Here is a 24,599-nt window from a genome sequence, read left to right as displayed (position 1 = left end):
GTTCAGTGAGCACTGTGGCCTGGGGTACAATTCATTGTCGCTGCAAAGGATTCCCACAGGAGCTTGTTTGCAAGAAGCCCCAGAGCACTGCTTTGAGTTTCAACAAACTGCTCGCAGTTAAAATCTCAGATAGGCGTGACGTGTAAGTCCTCACTACAATTCATGCTGAGAGCACTTCCCCCGTCATGGTTTGGGGTCATATGGCCAAAGTCCACAAGCCCACCTGTATACTTGATTACAACAAGTACATGGGCGGTGTGGACAAGAAAGACCAGGTTCTTCAGCCATACAATGCGAGTCGTAAAACTTGCTCTTGGTATAAGAAACTGTTTACTCACCTGATCCAGATGGCAACATACAGTGCATATGCTGTTTATCGTCAGACCACCACAAGAGACTCATGTCTTTCCTTGACTTTCAGTTGTGATTGAAAGTCTCAATGCTACAGAAGCAGCAGCCTCCACTTCATGTGTTCTGGAGTACGTGGCGAGGCTGCAGGAGCAACACTTTGCTGATAAAATTCCTGAAAAACCTAAAAAGGAGTGACCATGTCGTTGTTGCAAAGTGTGCTTGATGCAGGGAAAGAGGCAGAAGATTCATGTTTACTGTCCCCAGTGCCCAAGTAAGCCCGGCTTCTGTTTTCCTATTTGATTTATATTGTATAGTAAAACCAAAGTACTGGGAAATTGACTGAGGTGGAGCTGCCAATAGGTAAACCTTTCAATTGGTGTGACTGGATAGCTACTGTGTGTCGGCCACTCCTTCGCTAGGCAAGCAGCTGCAGAATATTTGTTCCTCTACTTCAGGAAATCATTGACTTCTTGACACCTTTATCTGCTTTCAGAATGTGGTAGTTGTTCTGTTCGCCAATTGACAAGTGCATTATAGTCCCCACTCTGCACAAACTGGTGGACAGAACATGCACCACTTTCTCACGGAGTACCCTGTTTGCCAAAAAGTTAAGGGCTTGACTGGATTTTGACGTGCTTGTTAGGGAACTTATCTATACTACACAGGGACCACCCTGATTGCCATCGAGAACCGTAGTAAGCATATTAAATCAAACAAATATACAATGGGACTTATTCACCAACATTTCTACATGTTTTGAAAGTGTGCAAACTCAATTATTAACTTTTATCATAACCATGTTATTGAAAAGGGATACAAGATCAGAATATCTTGTATGAAAATTGTTTTCACATCTTTAATTTAAGATGTGAAAACATTCACCATACATGATATTGAGTTGTGTACCCTTTCTCAATAACATTGTGTATGATGCAAGTTAGTAATTGAGTTTTCACACTGTCATAGTAAAAGTGTTGGTGAATGAGACCCACAGGACATTTGTTTGGCTTATTACTTTAGGGATGTTAGACAATATACCCCAGCGTGTTTGCCTTATTTTCAAACATATATATGCTCGCTCCGTTCGCGATATGGCCTACTGGGATACTTGGACACCCCCCAACTTGCATCCATAAACTGGAAGGAGTTAGATTTACTACAGTGAAAGCATTGATGGCACGTGACAGAAATGTTTTCTCGAGCTTCAAGTAGCTAGAGATGGAAGGATTAGTATAGGGTCACTTGACAATTAGACAGGAATAGTCAGGACACTGATGAGGACAGACACACAAACAGGTTAGAACAGCTTACGGTAGGTCGGCTTTCCCAGGAATATAGCATAGGCAGAAGGCAGATAGTAAAGGTACTACAGATACACATCATGACTTCATCTTCACCAATGGATTCAAATTCATTGCTGCCATACTCGCGCTGAATTTACTATGGTACTTATGGGTCAGTGCTGCTTGCCATGTTCATCCTCTATCAGAACTTAGTAGGTGTTCAGTTTGCTGTATGATAAGTGCATTACAGTCACTGCACATAATGGTGGATTGGACATATGCTACGTTGTCACGGACTACCCGTGTTTCACACTATACCGTTCTTCATAGTTTGTGATGTTCTCTTTAGAAAGCTTTGGAAAATTTCCAGCATTTGTGCCTTATTTTCAAAGGTAGATGTGCTCTCTCAGTTCGAGATATGGCTTTGCAGCCTACTCGGGCACCTCCACAAACTGGACGGAGTTGGATTTAGCACAGTGAGTGCGCTATAGGCACATGGAGGAATGTCTTCCTTGTGGCTGTCATGGGAGCCTTTAGTAAAGGTTCACTCGGCATGCTTTTGTAACGATCAGGAAGAAGGAGGCGGAGACTTGACAGGTGGTAAAATGTAGTCAAACTCATAGGGGCATATTATCAAGAACACGCGATAAATATCGCAAATCGCGCTTAGCGCGTTTTTCATTAGTTTTCTGTAGGTGCAGGCTGAGCTAGGGTTCAAAATCCACAGCTAGACAGTTTGCAAAATATTGCTAGACTTTGGGAAATGCAGGGTGGGTGGAAGTTTGTAGATCTATGCAGATTTCAGAACTTTTCAACACAGAAATGTGAGGAAAATGTGTTTTTGTTTTAGAAAGTTTGAGGTTTGCAAGGGATTCTGGGTAACAGAACCTGCTGAGAGCCACACACATCACCCCATCCTGGATTCCCCTGGGTGTCTAGTTTTTGAAAATGTATAGGTTTTCTAGGTTTCCCTAGGTGCCGGCTGACCTAGGGTTCAAAATCAACAGCTAGGCACTTTGCAAGAAAAGGGTCAGTTTTCACTGATTAAATATGGTGTGTCCACGTTGCGTTTTGGCCCGTTTCCTATTGCAGGCTCTAGGCCTACCCACACAGGTGAGGTACAATTTTCATTGAGAGACTTTGGGGGGGTTGGAAGTTTGTGGATCCACACATGCCCTCTTCTTTGCATGCAGGCATAGGTATCCACATGTACGGAGTTGTGCAAATAACCACTGCTTCTAAAGTCCATATGTTGTTCCTATTTCGGAAAAACATAGTTTTCCTTGATACCGATTTTTCACTCTTTATATTTTACCAAGTGAATTGCTGTATACCCGGCACACAATGAAAAACCATAGCAAGGCGCAGCTCCGTTATTGGCTCTGGAGACTTCGGATTCTTGGTGAACCTACAAGTCCTGTATACCCCTGCAACCATAATGCTCCAGTGGATATAATGGTATATTGCTTGTAAACTTCTGCCATACTTAGAAGAAGTTACAGGTGCAAATGTAGAAACAAATGGCAATTTTTTTCAACTCATTTTCAATTTGTTTTAATTTGAACTGTTACTTTCTATAGGAACACCTTGAAGAATCTCCAGAAATGACCCCTTGCTGAATGTAGAATTGTGTCTACTTTACAGAAATGTATAGCTTTCTGGGATCCATTATTGGTTTTACATCAATTGTAAAGATGTTTTCTTCTTCAGCACTTTTTTCCAATATTTTACCAAAAACCCAAAATGTAGCTGTATTTTTGCAAATTTCTGGGTCTTCTCCAGGGGAATACACAAACCCTTGGTACCTTAGAATCCTCAGGATATTGGAAGAAAAGGACACAAATTTGATGTGGATACCTTATGTAGACAAGATGTTACAGGGGCCTAAGCTCACACTACCCCAACTAGCCAAAAAGAGGGCTCAGCACTGGGGGGGGGGGAGGCCCAGCAGTTAAGGGGTTAATACTCAACCAACAGACTAGCATTTACAACATATTGGTAACAAGCAAGCTAGAAATATTATTCTCGTAGGTCGAAAAATATTGTACGTTGGTCAGACATGAGGATCCCATCATAAGTTAGCTCTTAAAAACTAACCATAGAGCATGAGGCACATCAAGAGTGCACAGTTTAAAGATCAAACTACGGTGTTAAGCACCATCCGCAATATATAATTCTGAATCTGTGCTATACCATTGCAAAATCTCTGCATTTCACTTACTCTCTTTCCTACCTGTCTACATGGAGACATGGACATTGGAACAGGGATGCATGAACACTAACAAAGGAAAACAAGGACACTGGGACATGCAGACTAAGAAAGGGACCAAAGGGCATTATTCAGAGATTGGCAAACAGGATATTAATGCACAAGTGTGGCAGATATTCCCATCCACAGTATTAAAAGTGCATTATAGTCTATGACACTAGTTATTCAGAGGATGGATGAATGCCGCGTTTTGACGGGGTATTCCATTTACCCAACTCCAAATAAGGCCCCTCAACACTTCAAAAGGAAGGGGGGACATGGTTAGTGGCACAAGAAAATATTTACTTTGGGAGGGGACACTTATCTATAAAGAAAAACAAAGCCATTGTGACAGTAGGCAAAGATATAGACATCAATAATAAAAGCCATACATAGTCATTCAGGTCCTAATTACAAGTCTGACGGCCCACTGACTGCCATACTCATGGTGGCGCGGTGGTGGTGGTCTTCCGACCGCCCTATTATAATTAGAGCGGTCGGACCGCCATTGCCCCACCACCGCCGCCAGGGAGCCACCATTACCCATTGTTGTTGCAGCGGCCAGGAGGCTGCAATAAGCTTGGCAGGACTGCCAATTCATCCAAATTGCTCGTTCGGACTCCCCCGATCCGAATCGGTTCCAGAATGCTTTTCAGATCAAGGGAGTCCGACCAAGCGATGCGGATGTATCCGGATGCTTCAGGATATGATTTGGTCAGACTCCCATTGACTTTAAGGGGATCCTGTGTTCCGAACGAGAACACAGGCTCCCATTGAAGAAAGGAGTGGTTGGGGAAAACCTTGCACCCTGTGACAGGCACCCCATGTGCATGGTTGGAAAGGTGGTCCCTTGGGTACCCCAAGGGCCCGATTCAGAAGGCCCCAGGTGAAGGGGGTCCTGCTATGGACCCCAAAAGACAGAGTCCGGCAGCCGATTCGTTCAGAAGAAACCGATTAGGTACGACTGTCCGAATCGGTCATCGTACTTCCTCGCTTGGAAACCAAGTCCATAGAGCTGTACGATTCGGCTCCGAAAGACGTGACCTGTCCCAATGCCTTTCGGAACCGATTCAGACAGCTCTACCATTTTCCAGGCATGGTACTCGGTCATTGAGAAGTGTGTACGATTCGGTCGGAAATAAGGGTTCCAGATTGGATTCGGCAAACACGAATTCGATTCCGAGCCCTTTCGAGCGACATCGGAATCGACTCGGAAGAGTCAGAGAACACTCTTTCACAATAATAGCAATAACATTAAACGTTAAATGGTATGCATGTGCGTTTTGATTTTGTCTTTTTGAGAAGCTTGATATTGATGGAGCAGGTAGTACAAAATGTTGTATACCCCCCATTTCTGCATGTTCATACTAATTAGAATAATCTATCAGAGTCCGGCAGCCGATTCGTTCTGAAGAAACCGATTAGGAACGACTGTCCGAATCGGTCATCGTACTTCCTCGCTTGGAAACCGAGTCCATAGAGCTGTACGATTCGGCTCCGAAAGACGTGACCTGTCCCAATGCCTTTCGGAACCGATTCAGACAGCTCTACCATTTTCCAGGCATGGTACTCGGTCATTGAGAAGTGTGTACGATTTGGTCGGAAATAAGGGTTCCAGATTGGATTCGGCAAACACCAATTCGATTCCGAGCCCTTTCGAACGACATCGGAATCGACTCGGAAGAGTCAGAGAACACTCTTTCACAATAATAGCAATAACATTAAACGTTAAATGGTATGCATGTGCGTTTTGATTTTGTCTTTTTGAGAAGCTTGATATTGATGGAGCAGGTAGTACAAAATTTTGTATACCCCCCATTTCTGCATGTTCATACTAATTAGAATAATCTATTAATTGTAATAATATTAATGTGTCTGAGTGACATTTAATCAACATTGCTAATTTATGAAACATACGTGGGATTTGCATTTGCATGGCGAAAATAATTAGTAACTAACCTATGTACGCATACTAATATTCGAAAAATAGAATATCGCATGATATATGTTGCTTTTGTGACGTTTTTCGTATGTTGCACCAGATGATATCACTGGGTGAATTCATTGAACGCTTTAAATGTCGCCATATGCTAGATAATTACAAGCACATAGGGGAATTAGTGAGGGTTTAACATTTTATTCGTTATTTCAATGTTTTAATTACTTTTTGTGTTTGTTTTGCTTAAGTTACCCTTTGGGCCTAAAAGACAAAATGGCCGCTTGATATACACGACGTGACGACTACCATTCCACGAGGTATAAGACCAAGTGCGCATGTCCCAAGCTCCTGTACCAGTAGCCTCAAGATGACCCCACACTCTCTGTACCCAAGCAAAGTCACGACTGGATGACTGCCAAGAGCTTTGACAATAGACATTTATGAAAACCGGATGGTTCATGCCTGACAATATGACTTCATAGACTGTGTGAAACCGAAACGGACGAACTTAACCAACCAATTGAAAGAGCCCAAACTAAGCAAATGTTACTTTTTGTCATTACTTTTATTACAAAAGACGGAAGAATAGGGAGGGATTAGTTCCGATGCTGAATGGCATATTTCCATGCTGACGGAGACGACAGTGATGCTACGTGACGGCTGAATTCCTGAATCTTTGACAGACTGAATTGCTGGCCTGTTTCTTAATGAACTACAGATTTCCAAACATTCTATGGGCACTGATAGATATTTGCACGTTTCTGGTCCTTGACTTGAGCTTTGGGACTGTAGCGTACAGACGACTAAAGTTGCTGACTTAGAGGACGAATGATAGCCAGAATAGGTAAATATAATGTTATGTGATTTGTGTAAAGATTAATAAATTTACTAGATGGAACTAAATTCTTGCATTATTAGATAAACAAAACTATTGATTAACAAGAAAACGTGTTTGGTCGTTTATTGAAAGGGTGCAGATTAGGAATTTTGAGTATGTTTCGCTGGACTAAATCACTAAATACAAAACAACTAATTTTATCTGTCGACTACGTGGAAGGAGTTTCTTGCTGTTTAAGATTAAGATGTGCAGTAATAGGGGTATTAGTGTAAATAAGTTCTCTAACTATAGGTTATAAGGTATTCCTTTCATGTCAGCGCTTGGAAACAGTTATTCCTCCCGTAAGTGCAGGCCAGTGAGAAGCGGAGTGTGAATGTTGGTGTTATGGGCCCCACCAATGATTGTACGAGTGAATGTGTTAATGTGATATTTGGTCTGTGACGAAGGGAGGATAAATATTAGGTACGGGGTTTTCGTCTTGATTCCTGTTACCCAGGTTTCCGCGCTGCAACAATATCATAGTTGTTCTACCACACTATTAAGTTTTTATATCGACCTCTAGTATGAGCCATTAAGGTACATTGATATGGAGGTAAAAATTGGAAGTCTATACTTACCGTTATATAACTACCTTGGCTATAGAGGATATCAATTCTAAAATCTTGTTTTATCATATTATTATGTTCAAAATATTGTGATTTCAAAAATATTAGGGTACATAATATCAAATGTAAGTTTATTGTTTTTTATTGTTGACAATACATGTTGACGTAAAATTTGTAGGGTACAAAAATATTTTGTATATGATATAGATAGGCCCATTGGAAATATGCAATTCTGCACCCAGAGTGCTTCTGCATAGTTACAGATTCGCAGCGCTTGCCACATAATCTGTAATCCGCTGAATAATTTGAAGTTTTTACCCCAAAATAATATTTGTAGGTTAAGTGGATGTAAAGTTACTAAAAATGCAGTGGCGGGTGTACCAGCAGAGTGGAAGGCCCTTCACAAAAGTCAACTGATCAAATTTGATTGCCTATTGCTGTCTTTTTGTGTTAAACTTTACCTTTCAAATGCCTATTGCTGTATGTGTTAAACTGTTACTAACTAATGGTGTTGAACTTTTTCTCAGACAGTGTTAACATGTGTAAGAAACAACTAAATAATGCAGTAATACAGTCACAAAATGTGACACATTACACCACGTAATCTGCCTTAATTTGCTGCAAAATGTAGTCAATCACGCAGCATAGATTGGTCCTCCCCTGTAACTTTATTACAGTGGCCCTGAATATAGATTATATGTACATTTTTATATACTTTTTTGTTATAATTTTATATACATATTTTTTAATTTCATTTATTTGAATTATTTCTTTTTGGGTTGTTGGATATTTTGGGGGCTCTGTGTGGGTAGTATTTTACAAAAAAATATATGTTTATTTTGTGTTTATTGGATTCTTTTTGGTGAAGTGGCGAGTAGTGTTTTAGTTAAGAAAGATTCATTCTATTGGTGGCTTAAAGTAATATTGATGTTTTTATAGCAAATCGTTTGCAGATGTTTTAAAAATTCTTATTATAAAATAAAAATTGTTTACAATTAAATTTATAATCTAAGTAGAAAAATATTGTTTTGAAACAGTTAATGCAGTTTTGGTATTTTGTACTGTTTCTGTGTATCTATTTATTTGTTGCATTGTATTTTGCTTGATTTAAATGTATTTATGAACCAAAAATTAAAATTGAGATAATATATTTAAAGTACTTGTTAATATTGAGGTGTAATAAAGATTACTTTTTATTTAAAAATGATGCTTCACAATGTTTACGCTTAGAAAAGTAAATATTATCCCATAATGTAAATACTTACTCCAATTTATGTGGGATTACATTATGAGGCAATCTTTCCCCAAAGTATGCAGAATCAGAGTTAGAAGAGTAAACACGACCCCTCCTATTATACGCACTTTCCCCACCGAATGTGGGATTGGAGTTGGAATAGTAAATGTGATCCCTTCCCATAAATGCACTTTCCCCAATGTATGTAGTTTTTGATTTAGAATAGAAAAATCCACCTCCTCCAATATTTGTACTTTCCCCAATGCGTGAGGGATAACAGTTAGAAACATAATAATGATCTCCAATATATGCGCTTCCCCATTGCATGTGGGACAGGAGTTAAAACAGTAAATAAGACCCCCTGCAATATAAGCACTTTCTCTGATGTTTTCTGGATTACCGTTAGAATGTTAAACTGAACCCTTTTATTTATGGGTTTTACTTACGGCTGGATTATGATTTTGGTCGGAAACTCTTCCAACCAACTCAGTTTAGGAATCGGTTCCGACCGACTCGGGTTCGGCGAGTCCGACCCACCGATTACGATGTATCCAAACACCGTTCGGTCGGACTTCCATTGACTTTAATAGGAGCCTGTGATCCGAACGAGAACAGAGACTCCCATTGAAAAAATGGGTGGTTGCAGAAAATCTTTCACCCTGTCACAGGCACCCCATGGTGCCTACCACACTATGCATGGTTTTAAAAGGGGGTCCCTTGGGTACCCCCACGGACCCCAACTGGAGACATCAGGATGAAGAGGGGCCTGCGACAGGCCCCCAAAGTCAGTTTCTGACTGAAGTTTCGTGTCGGGCAGACTGACTCAGAACGGCTGTTAGATTTGGACATCGTAATCGCTCGATTGGAAACGGTGTCCATAGACCTGTACGAATTGGCTATGACCGACTCGGGGTCTCTGAGTGCTGATCAGAACCAATTCAGACAGCCCGAACGGTTAACTTCTATCGTAATCGGCCGGTCGGAAAGGTTTCCTAATTGGTCGGAAACATAGGTTCCGAAGCGATTGAGGAGAATCCGAATGCCTTTCCGACCAACATCGTAATCAGGCCCTTAATGGTTTTATGACTACATTTAGGGGTTGATTATGATGGCGGGTGAAAACTTTCTGCCCGACGCCAACTCGGAATCAGGACTGACTGGCTCGCGGTCAGTGGTACCGCATACCCGATTATGATGTGACCGAACACTGTTCGGTCGGATTCCCATTGTTTCCTGTGGGAGCTTGTGTTCCGCCCAACAACTGGCCGTAACATAGGTTCCTATTGGAAAATGGGATGCATGTGGAAAACTCTGCACCCTGTCGCGGGTACCCCACGGTGCCTGCCACACAGTGCAGGGTTTTACAGGAGGGTCCTTTAGGTACCCCATTGGCCCCCAACCAGAGGCTGCAGGATGAAGGGGGCCCTGCTAGGGACCCCCAAAGTCACTTTCTGACAGCCTTTTTATTCCAGACAGGCCGACAGGGAAAAGCCATTGGAAATCGACATCGTACTCTCGAGGTCAGAAACACAGTCCATAGAGGTGTACATGCGGTTATGACCAACACTAATCCTCCGCGAGCTTGTCGGAACCAATTCAGAATGACTGCGCGGTTTACCTGCGAACATCATAATCTTGTAAACCGACCGAGTCGGTTGGAGGGCTCTGACACAGTCAAGGAGAATCCGACTGTCGGGAGGAGGCTTACCGCCCAACATCGTAATTAGCCCCTCTGTATAATTTAGAATAATAAATATGATTTTAATAACATTTTCCTTATGTAACTCTTATTTCACTTAGATAAGTAAATATGAATTTTCCATTGAGTATTAATGTTTTACATTAAGGGCCTCATTACGATGTCTGTTGGAAAGCATTCCGACCAACTCGGTCTTGGAATCATTTCTGACCAAATGTGATTTGGAGAGTCCGACCGACCAATTACGATGTTTCCATAAATCCTTTCAGTCGGACTCCCATTGACTTTATGCCTAAAGCTCAACTCTGAGAAGACAAAGGTCCTCATCCTCGGACCCTCCTCCTCCACCTGGGACAACACCTGGTGGCCCTCAGAAACCCACCCACTTCATCGGACCACTCCCGGAACCTCTGCATCATTCTAGACTCCTCCCTCACCATGACTCGCCAGATCAACACCGTCGCCTACATCTGCTTCAACTCCCTCCGCATCCTCTGCAAGACCTTCAAGTGGATCCCCCCCGAAGTCCGAAACCCACGCACTCATTACCAGCACATTGGACTACGGGAACACCCTCTACACCGGTATCAACAAATCCTGCTACACAAACTCCAGACTCATCCTCAGAACCCCATGACATGATCACATGACCCAGCACCTGCAGGACCTCCACTTGCTCCCCATCGAGCAGTGAGTGACTTTCAAGCTACTCACTCATGCATACAAATCTCTTCACAACATCGGACCCAATTACCTCAACGCAAGAGTTTCATTCCTCGTACCCAAAAGAAAACTATGCTCCACCGACCTCGCCCTAGCAGAGATCCTGCGCATCCGCAGAACCAGAGTAGGCCGAAGAGCCTTCCCCTATGTCATGGCCAAGGCCTGGAACGAGCTCCCAGTCAACATCAGACGCTCCCCTACCCTTCACACCTTCAGGAAGAGCCTCAAGACCTCACGGATGAGTAGTGCACTTTTAAAAAAACCTGATTGATTGATTGTGTTCCGACTGAAAATTTATTGTATTTAAAAGTAAAGAATAGTTTAACCATGTAAATATCATTCTAATACTTTTCATGTAGAAACGATGAAATTTAAATATAATATATACATTTTATTATATAGAATTTATTTCTTCGATTTGAACCTTTTGTCATGTAAAAATGTTTAAAGATATGTTTAAAATGTTTTAATTAAAATTAAGTTAATTAGCAAAATATTTTCTTTTTTACATGGAATCACTTTTTCGTATTTAATTGTTTTTCGAAATCTGTCATAATATTGGGCCTCATTATAGTGGCGGTGGGACCGCCATCGCCAGCCTGTCGTCTTAGTATTACCGCGTGCCGCATTATGATGGTGGGTGGATGGTTGGCCGTCGGAGAGACCGACCGCCACAGATCCGATGGGCTCAAGTAGCCCGTCGGACGGTCAGAGGGTCTGCTATCCCTAAAATGGTGGCAGTGCCTGCCAGGCACTGCCAGAGGGATTACGATGTCCCTTCCCACCGGCCATTTCATGGTGGTTTACCAGTCATGAAAAGGCAGGCAGAAAGAGACATTGCGGGCCCGTAGTGGGACCCCTTTTCACCTTGGCCCTCAGACATGGTCCCTGGGAGCACCTATCGTGCCCCCCTACATATCCCTGCACCATATGGCAGGCAGCACATGGTGCCTGCCACATAGTTCAGGAATATGTACAGAGTGTAAATTTTGTACTGCGGCATGTGCTGCAGGCCACAGCACACGCCGCAATACTAAAGAAACAGATTGCGATCGCCTTGAAGGTGATTGCATCGTGATACCGGTTGCAGGACCACCGTCAGCTAGTTGGGCAGTCCCGTCGACTGACATCTAAATCAGGCCCATATTTTTTAAAATTGGATTATCATTATGCCTGTTTTTATTAATATAATATTTTTGTTGTCTATATAATTCTAGGAGATATTTCTGCACTTACTACATTTTTAATGATGATATTTTGGTGATCGATTTTTTATCAATTACTTTGTATGTATTAAATAGCTATATTTTGTCATTTTGAATAGATATTTTTGCATCAAGATGTTTCTGTAGTATATATTTCGACATACAACAATGCCTCGGTAATAGAGTGGTAGTTGATATTCTCAAGTCTGTATTTTTGTAGGACTATTTAAAACAAAATTATATTTTGACATGCAATAAATACGTTATATTGTACATGCAGAATGTGCTGCGCTTGTATTTCAAAGAAAATAAAATCATAGGGTAGCTGATGCTCTTGTTACCTGTGAAAGTATGTTGTCCTCCACGTCCTTCTGAGAGCCTGGTGTGCCCTGGTAGTGACAGATATCTTGCATGGTGTGTAGTTGCCTAAGTTAAAACACAGACATGATAGCAATGGATGAGTTATCTAAATTCCTATTACATTTTCTGACAGACAGTGCAACATGTGCTACTAAATTAGTTCAGTTGTGCAAAATAAATACTTTGTGTGATGATGGCTTACAATGCAGAATGTGGCGTAGCTAAGTACATAAAATGAGCAACGCTGAAGTCGTAGTGTGATCAGAGCCAAAATGCAAAAGACATTAGTGCAGGGGAAGTGATTGTGAAAATGTTTGTTGGCCAACTGAATGTGTGAGTTCAATCCTGTTAGAGAGTGAGTGGTAATAGAACTTGCAAGGCAGGTGGTGACTGAGGATGTTTTCACTCTAGGAAAATGTAGCAGTGCAACAAAGATTAGAATGGTTATGATAGAATGGACATTTATATAACATAGACCTATACCAGTAAACTGATATTATGTTATTTTAGAAGCAGGTGACACCTACCCAGGGGATGGCAGACTCTTCTATTGAGTACTCTCAGTGGCACACATTTTACTCTCTTGACCGATTGTTTCCGGTCATGGAACCATATATGATTCAGTAGACCGAGTCCCCGTGAACTGGGAAAATACCTTTGGAGGGAAGCAATCAGAATTAATGAATTGGAGCAGAAACCCTGAGTCCAGCTTTGGATAGTCACTGAACTGAGGCTGACATGGCCTTTGGGGTTTTGCTCTTCTAAGTGGTGAACTCGCCTTGACCTTGCTATACTCAGGGCCTAGGAGGACGAGAACCTTTAGAGAATGCTTGGGCCCAGTATGCAAATCACTCAAATATGATTGTGTTCTACTGCTCAACTAAAAATGCAAGCAACATGGCTGGAATAAATATCCTGTTGAGATATACTTTTGAGTTGTATGGACGTGGTTATTTTCATACATGTATTATAGTATATCTGGGCACTAATTCTTTCTCTCCTCCGTGGGCCACCATAGGCATACTGGCACTGATGACTGGGGATGTCCTCCCTCTCCACTGCAAGACATAAAATCCCTACTCAACAGTAGATGTAATTACGTTATTACCCCTCCTTATCTTTTTTCATTGTGTGTTCCTGTTCACTGCTGGTGTGTAGTACACTGCTATCCTTTGTTACTCTGTTCCATATCATGACAGGGACACAGCTTGGTATGTTTTGTCTGCAGGTGTTCATGGCGTAGATCACAGATACAAGCAAAATCATGCACAACCACAGTCATCAAACTATCAATTTAACAATCAGTTCAAACACTGTGAAGCACCCACACTAACTTAGAGAATCCCTGCAAGTTTGTACAGACACATCTGCCGGACCACAGGATGCACCATAGAGAGCCACATGCTCCATGATTCTGTGCCGCTTTGCATGGGTTCAAGTATTCTAAGAAATCTGCTTCTGGTGTAGATTTTCTGAAGTACCCCTGGAACTCTCAGAAAATTCCAACTTAGAAATGTACTCTAAAATGTAGGAGAAACTTTACAGGAGCAAATTAATTACTGACTTACTCAGCAGCCATTTTGTGAATCAGGTCCCTGGTTTAAAACCCTATGTTCTGTAGCTCTCCTCTTTCCTATTTACTATTCCATGCTTAAGATTTCAGTGTAAGGGGCAGGTGGAGCTACTGCATTCTTACCTTGCAGATAATTGTATTTAGACTGACACAACCTGCCTTGTGAATCCTCTGGGTGTAAGAATGTGGTTAAGGCCTTTTTTTACGTAGACTTTGCCGGTAGTGCTTCTTGATGTTGGTGGGGGCAGATATCACAGATGCCACCAACATGTAAACATCTGCAGTGTTTTGAAGCAAGTCAGAGATTGTGGACATTAAGAATATGGAGTAGAGGTACAGAAAACTTACCACACCGAGGGTGCCAACATACCTTGAAACAACTTTTAGTACGGCTGGCTTGATATGCCATCACTATGCACATGGGGGAACCGTGTAACTAGCCACTTTTGACATAGATACTGGAGCCTCCAATTGGTAAGAAGGCAGCTTGCAATATTCTAAAGTATGACTCAGCTCAAAACGTGCCTGAAGATGGTAAGAATGCTGCCACTAGTAATAGTCCTTAAATGTGATGCAGTGGAGACATTATATTATGAATCCCAAATCTCAGTATAAAGGAAAAGTTTTGATCCTCCAGACAGTTAATGAGTGTGGCTATTAATACAACACAGCTACATGCTTAGAGTATTAATAATATACCATATTTTTGGAGGTCAGACACTAGTCACTTAAAATATGCAGTTACCTCAAGCTCCTTTCATCATAAAGAAAATGTGTAATGTCCACCTCATTACATGTACTATGTGCATGATTACGATGTCGGTCGGAGACACTGTTTCGGTGGAGGTTCCGCAAACCGAATTACGATCCAACCAAACATAGTGCAGTTGTAAACTCCCATTTCTCAATGGGAGCTTGTGCGGTGGATGGAAACTGCCCACAGTACAAGCTCCCATTGAGAAATGGGAGTTTGTAAACATCACTGCACCATGTGGCAGGCACCGTGGCACAGGCCCAGATGTGGAGGGCCAAGAGTGAAGGGGGCCCGCCCCCAATGTTGTTTTCCGACAGTCTTTCCATGTCGAAAAGGCCGAGATGGAAAGGCTGTCGAAAACCAACATTATAATCCGGATGGAAGAAACACCATCCTTAAGGGATTACATAGAGTTATGAACTGCTTGTCGGAAAGCATCAGTTGGTCACTCTGACTGATGCGTCTGACCACACAAATCGTAATGCGTCAGTCGGACCTCAACAGTAGATGCGGTTCGGACTGCAGCTGACCAGCCGTCGGTTGCGGCCTGAACCGCATCGTATTGAGGCCCCCAGTGTGTAAATTAATGTACGTGAAAGCTGAAGACCATTTCCATAGATGCATGAATAACTTGAAAACTGGTGTAAGGGTTGGAGATGATGAAATGCAATATTGAGAATTGTTATCGGTTAGCTGATTTTTGTTCTGAAATAATTTGTAAGGTTAATACACTGACTGTTGAAATTCAATCAGATCATCACACATATGGAAATGGCAAGAATAAAGTAATGAATATGGGTGTGCACTATAGCATATGAAGGACCCCAGATAATTGGTGATGTGTTTAACAATGACATTTGAAAGGCACCAACCCCCAAAATTACTCAAGATTAGAGTTAAGCATTCTAATAAATGAAATGTATTCTTCTGTTCTATGAGGGCATGGGGTACCAGGACATTTTCAGGACTTGATTATTATACTCTTATTGATCAATGTTAGACAGTGTAACCTGTAAGAGGATAACAAAACTGAGATGTTTCCTCCAATAAGAAAAGGCCAGCGCAGGCATTGCCTAGAGATGAATACATCGTTATTGAAGAAGCACTGGCATAGCAAGGTTATATCAGCTGAACTGAGATTGTCAGAAAATATTTACATGGGATAAAGTACCCTTACCATACATGATAACGATATTACAAGTCCCAGAGGAGTTCCATGACCATACAGAGGAACAAGGCAGAAGGCTGAGTTCCTTCATAAGTTTATGCAACTGTGAGATGACTTGCAATATCCTTTTAATGCATGGCAGAAGATATTTTATCACTCATTGAACATGGTCACCCCATTATCTTTCCCACAAACTGCTTAAATCCTTATTGGCTTGCTCTTTCGTGTTCATTGCTAGCGCAAAGAATGAAAGCAGAATTTGTATTGCAAAATTAAAAACAGAAAAAAGCAGTTAGTAATTTGTACCAAAATATATTGGGAATAGTATCATGTAAGTCAGATGGAAAAAAATCTGTGCTGAAATATGCTAAGCTTCTATCTTTTCTGTAATTACCTATAACGTAGATGTTGCCATAAATATCTTCTTTCTGCTAAACAATTTCATTTTTCAAAAGCATATCAGAAGGGTAAAGCAGTTCAGATGTCCCTTGTTTAAACCACAGCTGTAATTGTATTCCATGACCTGCCTTTCACCCTAGCAGGCTTCGTGACGTCAGAACTCAACTGTAATACCATATTGCAGTTGAGTGGTCACATCATTCCTTTATTACAAGCAACTAGAGGTGTTAAAAGTTGCCTGTAATAAGGAACTTTGAGATGGGTTTCAATAGAGGAACTGCATGCTTTCATGTATTATAAAGCCCTACACTGCACCTAGCATAATGCATAAGACAATAACGTTGCTGGGTTCAAAGAGAAAGTTTAGATTCATCGTAATACTAAAGCTTTTAGGGGCATATCAGCAACGAGGCGATAAAAAATTATCGCCGCTTTTGCGTCCGTTTTCGGGCGAAAAGCGGCGATAATTTTATCGCCTAATCAGCAAGGTCACGCTATCGCGTGAAATCTTGCATTAGCACCTGAATTCTGAACGCCCAGCTTTGCATCTCTAATGAGATGCAAAGTGGGCGTTCCTGCCCTGACATAACTGGAGGAATGTCGCTAAGCGACATTTCTCCTATCATCAAGCCCCACGCTATGAAGCACAGCAGCAAGAAAAGTAGCGATAACCCCTGTTATCGCTACTTTCCTTACACCTGCTTCAGGACTGACTTAGCCATGATATCCTATGTAAGCTGGATATCATGGCTAAGTTTGCCTTGCCCTATCATCAAGCTAACGCCACATTTCGTGAGATTATCGCTGGGTTTCCAGCGATAATCTCACGTTTGGCAGTTAGCGCTAGGATTTTTATCGCTTTTGAGATAAGCGTTGCTAATAGCACGCTATCTCAGCGATAAAAATCCACGTTAGCCGGCGATAATTATCCTGGCGATAAGTGCGCTTAGCGATAATTATCGCCGGTCCTTGATGATATGCCCCTTAGATTTCACATCTTTGAGGTCAGGTTGCAAAATATCAAAGGTGATTACTTTAGGGAAACAATTGTTACAGTGTATCCTTTCTCATGCCCAGTACTACACACCTGAGGTAATTGGAGTACGTCAGCTAACTTTCTTTCTTTGTTAGCTTTCTGTGAATGCTAACATCTGTTATCGACACATTATTTCTAGTGCTTCATTCTTTTCGACTCGCACACATACATACCCTTAGTTTGCAAGAGCAAATCCAAAACAATTAAAGAAAATATATTTTGAATATTGTTCAGGCATTTGAAAGGAAAAGTACCGCTCTGGCCCGGGATAAGCTTCGATCTTTCCTCAAACTCTCTCGCATGCTGTGCCGACGACGGATAAGAATTTCTTTTGCTTGCTTCTCGTTTGTTCCTGTGGTCAAGTTGTGCCTGTTATAGGACAGCGTCTGGAACACAAATGACATTGGAAAAGTTGAGAAAAAATGAAACATTTTGATTATTTAAAAAATTTGTGTCACCGGTTAAACATTTCAACAAAGTCATTAATACTAAAATATGAAATTGCGATACTAAGTACAGAGGGTCTTGGGCACTTGACCATGTTTTGCTGCAGACTTTTTATATTCCCAAATAAACTGTTACGAAAATTCTACCAGTCCATCATCGTCAACTCAACCAGTTGCATTCTGAATGACACCATTCAAGTTTAATTTTTTTATTAGCTGGGACCTGCAGAGTAAACAGATTTCTACAAGCCAAATTAATTGAAAGGTTTTCTCTGAATTACATATTTGCATTTTAAATATATATGAAGTACAGGATGGTGAAATTGCGTACTTGATATTTCAATTTCATGAATATTCGGCAGAAGTTTGCAAGAGTAAGTAAGTAGTGTGAAATATGCCGTGCAAACATGTTGTGTGACTTTTGAATGTGAGGGAGGAACATTTTGTAGGTATGTAGGTAACCTAACATTTACCGATTCATAAATACCGAATTTTACCGATTCGGTATTTATGAATCGGTAAATGATATGTAGGTAATCTATCGGTAATATTTACCGATTCGGAATGGGTCGGTAATTTAGAATCGGTATTTACCGATTCAGTAATGATGCATACCTTCCCATTGATTCCTATGGGCCAGGAGGCCCATAGGAATCAATGGGAAGCCAGTTACCATTACCGAATCGGTAAATACCGAATCGGTAATGGGGGGAGCACAATCAAGGGTGGCAGGGTGTCACAGTGACACCCTGTTGCACCCCTGATTCCTGCATGTGTGCACATGTGGCTGCATGTGTGCACATGTGGCGCAAATACATGCCCTAAGGGCATGTATGTCTGCCACATGGCACTATTAGTTCAGCAAAATATTGCTTTTTGCAATGTATTCGGTATTTAGCACCAACATATATTTGGTGCTAAATACCGAATTATTTTCCCTACACATCACTCATTTGAGTGTCACCTACATATCATTTCAGGATTCGGTATTTACCGAATCAGTAAAATTACCGATTCGGTAATTTTACCGATTCGGTAAATTACCGAATCCTGAAATGTGCCCCCTACATAGCAAAAGCCTAAATACCGGTCGGTAACGGGATATTTACCGAAAATCGGCCATTACCGACCGGTATTAGGCTTCCTACATATGGCCCTTTGTGTGCAAAAGTCATGCAAAATATCAGCAGGCGGCTGACATAAATGTCTTTTGTCATTTGCCTTTGCCTCGAAGCATTTTTGGCTCAAACTCGTTTTCCACAGGCAAAAATTACACAAAATTTCATAATGCAAAATTTCTCAACATTTTGTGAATTTTACATAGCATAAAATTCTTGATTTTTTTGAGATTTCGCTACATAATTAAAATTTCCCATAGGCTTAATATTAACGTGTTGAAATACAGAGTGCTTGAAACGGATTAAGTTATACACTTGCAACCAATAGGACATCAAAAGGCCTGATACAACTTATGTCACTAACCAGAACTATACTGATTACCTGCTGGAAAATGTAATAATAAAGCAATGGCGGATATTGATCGTCTTAAAGTGACCATTACATTTAAAATTGATAATATGGTGACCAGTGGTTAATTTGCAGTGCTGGGGCTCTTGTGAGGACGCAGCTTGCACCATCCCATTTCTCCTGTTCGAGCGGCCAAAAATAGGACCAACTGCTAACCATGAAAGTGGGGAGAGGATTGGCGTAATGCCCAGAGCTTACAACTTTGGAGCTGAGGAACTATCCTCTGACCGTGGACCAGTCACTTAATCTCCCCGTAAATGAATGTGTCCTTAACTGGTGTTCATGAAAAGTGCAGGTGTTGATGATTAAGTGCCGGTGCTCAGAAACCACCTGCTCAATTTAAGCACTGATAGCTACAATGTAGGACATTGAATACATGTCCGCATAGAAGAGCCATTCCTGCCTGCCTGTAGTTGTTAAAGTGAGATGCCACGAACATCTGGAGAAGACTGTAATTAGGTGTTATTGCCAGGCTTGTGCCTCTACAAAGATGCTATATCATGCATTGCAATAAAAATCTATCCATAAGATACAAATCAAGTATTTCAACCTACATAATTATGTATAACATCTAGAGTCAAGGACCCTCTGATACTGACTCTCAAAACTCCAAAAATGACAGTGAAATAGATGTGTGTTGAGGAAATAAAGTATGCAGAGAGACAAGTTCTGAAAGGTGACCATATAAAAAAAGAATCCTGGTAATCTCAAGCCCAACTTTTATGTGGAAAGTGCTGCAATAAACAGCAAGCTATTAAGTATTATGTTAGAAATTTGCTTGGGAATAAGTGCTATCATTAAGCAACATGGAATGTGACTAGAAATTCATAAAGCAATTCAGGAGGATCTTTAAAGGGGCGTAAACATAATTAGTTACTGCAATTAAAGGGTCTAGTAAAATGAATTCATAGGCTTTTATGTAGGCTGAAAGAATAAAGAGAAGAAGTCCCATTATTTCAAACACAGTGTGAAACCAATAAAGGAAATTGGTGCCCTATTCAATATTGCCACTCTGGGAAATGCGCAAATTATCATATTTAATTTGTGTAAGAAACAAAACTCTATCCAATCATGCCTTTCCCTGTCCACCACCTGCAGCCCAATAATCTGGTGCTCGGAGAGCCAGCCCGTATTAATAAACATGTCCTGCCTGAAAATGTATCTATAGGGAGGTAATGATGGATGGAGGCAGCAACAATAATAAATTCCACTCTGCCTCCCTTGGCGGTAAAATTGGCCCTCTTGAGAGCCTATCTTTATCTTTTCCACCAATGGAGATGAGGGATGTTTAGTGCATCACTTTGACCAACTGCTGTTCACTGTCCGTAAAGGATGGTGCCACAATCAACATTGCGATCTAGCAGCCAATGAAAGATGGGTGAGTGTTCAAGTGGACACTGAAATGTTGAATGAATATTACAGGAAATCAAGAAAAAAGCCAGCAGTGCCAGAACGATGGACTGCTATGTTCTCTACTTTTGCGTAGATGCAGGCCTGTGGGTCTGGGGTCCAAAGTAGGCCACGGCAAAAAGGGAGATGATCAACTCAAAATAGTTGCGTATGCCAGGAGGAGACAGACATTTAAAGATTACAATCACAACTGGAGAAAGAGAGATTGACAGCGATGAGGGCATTTGAATATTATAACTGTGATGGATCACCAAGCTGTTCTGATGACATTTGTGATCTGCAAAGCAAAATGTGACCTGAATTCAGAGATGGGAACTTCATCTTCAAGAGTACTCCTATGAGATACTGCATAGTCTTTGGAAAGATCACAATCAGCTGACTACATGTCCTGACATAAATAAATGAGAACCTCTCCCACAGAAGAACATGTACATTAATGATAAAGCACAAGGTGCCAAAATCTGTACCTATTAAGACATCACAGAAGCAATTCTAACCGACCTGACACTGACTGAAGTCAATAGGAGGGTTGACAAGAACGAATGGATATGCTTGACTGTGATTTATTCCCTGCAGTGGTAGATGTCAAGTAGCTGATAGCCTTCATGCAAATGTATGGAAGTATTGTCAATGACATTCGGTTAGAAACAAGCACATTGTCATCCCAAGAAAGTTATGGCACCGAGCCTCTCATATATCACAGGAAATATTTTGAGAGATAGGGGCATCAAAAAGAGCCCAGAGGGACTGAACCTCGTTCCCAGAATTTGAACTGATGGTTAAATGCTCCTTACAATGTCATGTCAGGTAGACAGACAATGGTACAGCCCCCTCTCTCACACTACAAATGTCCCCCTCCACCACTCCCCAGAGGGTTCTTGGTTTTGCACAGCTGTTGACTCTGGTCGGGAAACATGGTTACAGTGGTTGAATATTCAAGATTCCCTCCAGCCAAAGAAATCTCTTCAGTATGTGCAGGAACAGTCAAACATGGTCTAGATGGGATGTCTGGGCACCTTGTGAAGACATGACATTGGATATCCATTCAGTGGCCTCTGATTTACTGTGCTTGTAGATTACTTATGAATTCCTAACTCTATTGCCAGAAGTTAACAGTATTATGAGTGGTTCTCATCAACAGTCAAGGAGACCCTACTGAAAGCCTAGGAGGACCTTCTGCCAGTACAATCACCTTTAAAACAATGCTCCTAACTTACCTGAATGCTCCATACTGTACCACAGGTCATTGCCTGGTAACACACATGTTGAAATGAGCGATCTATAGAAGAATGCCCACCTGCACCAAAACACCGAAACATCTCTTCATCCAAAAAGGTGGACTGAATAGGAAGAGCTGCATTTTAGGCATCAGAGAGAAGATAACAAAATGAAATGACATGCAGAGGAACAGGAATCCAGTATAACCAAAAGTGACTGGTATATCAAGTATAATCAAACAGGCTCGGGAGCGGAAGACAGATCCTTGTTATGCAGGGTGAGATTTGAGAGTATCTGCTTAAAAGGGACTGATGGTCACTAGGGGTGAGATGACATACACCCTGACCAGAAATGTTGTTGTTTTTAAAAAGAAGCCCACAGAAAACAGTGCTACTTATAGACCAGAAGTGAGAGGGAAAGGCAGATGAGGATATCCCCTGTTGTCTAAGCAAGGGGGAAGATATCATGTCAAGGGTCAAAAAATTAAAAATCAAAGATAAACTTGGAGCATGGAGAAACACCCATTGGCAACCTGGACACCACTTACTGTAGCCAGATCAGAAGGAAGAAGAAGTGAGGGGAAAAAGACATCACAGCTAAAAAAGAGGAGGGGTCACATTGGTGGAGAGAAGCTCCAGCAAAATCTGATGACCATTTATAACAAAGAGAATATATTACTATAGAAGTAGCTTGGAGACATACTTGTGTAAGGGTGGTCATTTTATCCTCGACAAAGATGTCCTTCAAAAGAGTAGAATATGGGGGGCGGAGTTACGCTGCAAGGAAGATGGTGGCTCCTTAGTGCAGCTCTGGTAGGCCTGCTCCAAAAGTTATTTTTATGGCCCGATGCTGCTTCCTCTGGAGCCCCCAGATGGGGGCACCATTGCTACTTTTATCCCCAACCTGGTTTTTGGTCCCGCCCATTTGCCCACTGCACGGGGCCACGAGAATAACAGCGTGGCCTACTAACACTGAGGTGCTGAGGTACTGAGGCGGGGGTTGGAAGTGGCCTGCTGATGGACGGTAAGCTGCCTCCCGCAAGGATTTTTCCTCTTCTGTTGCCACCGCTGGGACCACTGAATTCTCCGACCCGTCCCTTCAGCCCAGTCGAGCGCCTGACTGCTAATCACCTACTGGGTCCGCTGTAGAGTGGCAGTGGATCCTTGAAGGTGCTGGTACTGCCGAGCATGCTCTAGCTGGTAAGCTGCCTTTCGAGGGAGCTGATTTTCCTCTTGTTGCTACAGCCAAATTTACTACTGACCTCTCCTGTTAGCGCATCAAATGACTCTTTACTCCTTGTTGGGTCCGTGGTTCACCAAGCCTGGTGAGGCCTCTTCCAAGACAGCGTATACGTTCCTGGCCCTTGACTCTTCTTCATTCAATGTAAGGATTGAGAGGCGCTCTGTCAAGAGACAGCTTGACCACCCAGGGGGTACTGGTGCTGTTGCACGAACCCCTACCGGCAAGCTGCCCATCGGGCCCTACCTACCTACTGGCTCACCCTTAGACTACGGGGACACTCCACAGCTACTGCCATCTACCCTATCCGTGCCACCACATTGTTTTCTGACAGAGTTCTATAGATCCACATAAAGGCAAGATGCCCCTGAGTGTGAGCCTTCATCTGCTGCTGCCTGGAATGTTTCCTGCTGCATCATTGATACAACCACGTTAGTAATGGGAAGATCCCTGCTTCGAACACAGACTAGCCGTCACCATCCTATATTATTCTCCTAATTGACAGCAGTTACAGGGCGTGGTGCACACTTCTTTGACTCGTTCTCCTATGTCAGGAGCCTCCTTCCTGCTATAAGGGTGCAAATGCCACTTAAGGAGGCACGGCGTCAGCTTACTTTTGCAGAAGCAGTTAAACTCAAGTAGTCCATTGACCCTGCCAGCCAGACAATGGCATCTAGGGTGATGCTAGATTCTATTATGGCTGAACTCAAAGTTATCCAGTCTACGATCGGCACAGTTGAAAATTCAACATCGGAAACAAAAAAAGACCTAAAGGCAATCAAGGACGAGATATTGCACCTTTGCACCAGAGTGGACACTAACAACAGGCTTCTAGACCAGCTGGATCTTAGAGTTACAGAGGCTACAGCATTGAGCACAGAACTCTGGAATACTAAAAAAAAAGATGGATTTGGAAGATGGCAAACACAGCAACAACATCCATATATTTGATCTAACGGAGATGGAGGACACTAAGGACGTTGTGGTTTTCCTTCAAAAGTTTCTTTCAGACCTAACTGGTCTCACATTTGCGCCTCCCTTAGCGTTTCAGCGAGCACACCGAATGGCGTCTTGCAACACGTCTACCCATACCAATCGGAGGCCATTGGCAGCTTTGAATGGTTCCAGCACACATGAGCCATTTTCTCCGGGGCACGTAGGAATGAGCCCTATACGTAGAGGGAACACTGAGTCACCATCGCTGCTGATTTCTCTATGAAACATGCATTCTCCTAAAGAAGTTTCTTGCACTACGTGCTTCCCTCAGGATGCTTGATCTGCTTTTTGGCCTGCTGGACCAAGTGATTATGATAGTAACAGTGAATGGTCAGATCAAGGAATTTC

General features: G+C 42.0%; 1 protein-coding gene across 1 annotated transcript in view; it reads right to left on the bottom strand.

Annotated features, from left to right (window-relative positions):
• LOC146805380 (sodium/hydrogen exchanger 2-like) overlaps positions 1-24,599 on the bottom strand; it is a 588,486-nt gene that overhangs the window by 19,423 nt on the left and 544,464 nt on the right. Inside the window, exons 10-11 of the mRNA XM_085622598.1 lie at positions 17,670-17,801; positions 12,467-12,551 (exon numbers count right to left, since the gene is read on the bottom strand). Of these exons, the coding sequence (XP_085478724.1) occupies positions 12,467-12,551; positions 17,670-17,801 (217 nt within the window). The remainder of the gene's footprint in view (positions 1-12,466; positions 12,552-17,669; positions 17,802-24,599) is intronic.

The sequence above is a fragment of the Triturus cristatus genome, chromosome 8 (genome assembly GCF_964204655.1).
Source record: "Triturus cristatus chromosome 8, aTriCri1.1, whole genome shotgun sequence".
Taxonomy (NCBI): Eukaryota; Metazoa; Chordata; class Amphibia; order Caudata; family Salamandridae; genus Triturus; species Triturus cristatus.
The sequence above is the reverse complement of the archived record's forward strand: the minus strand, read 5'-3'. Positions and strand labels throughout refer to the sequence as shown.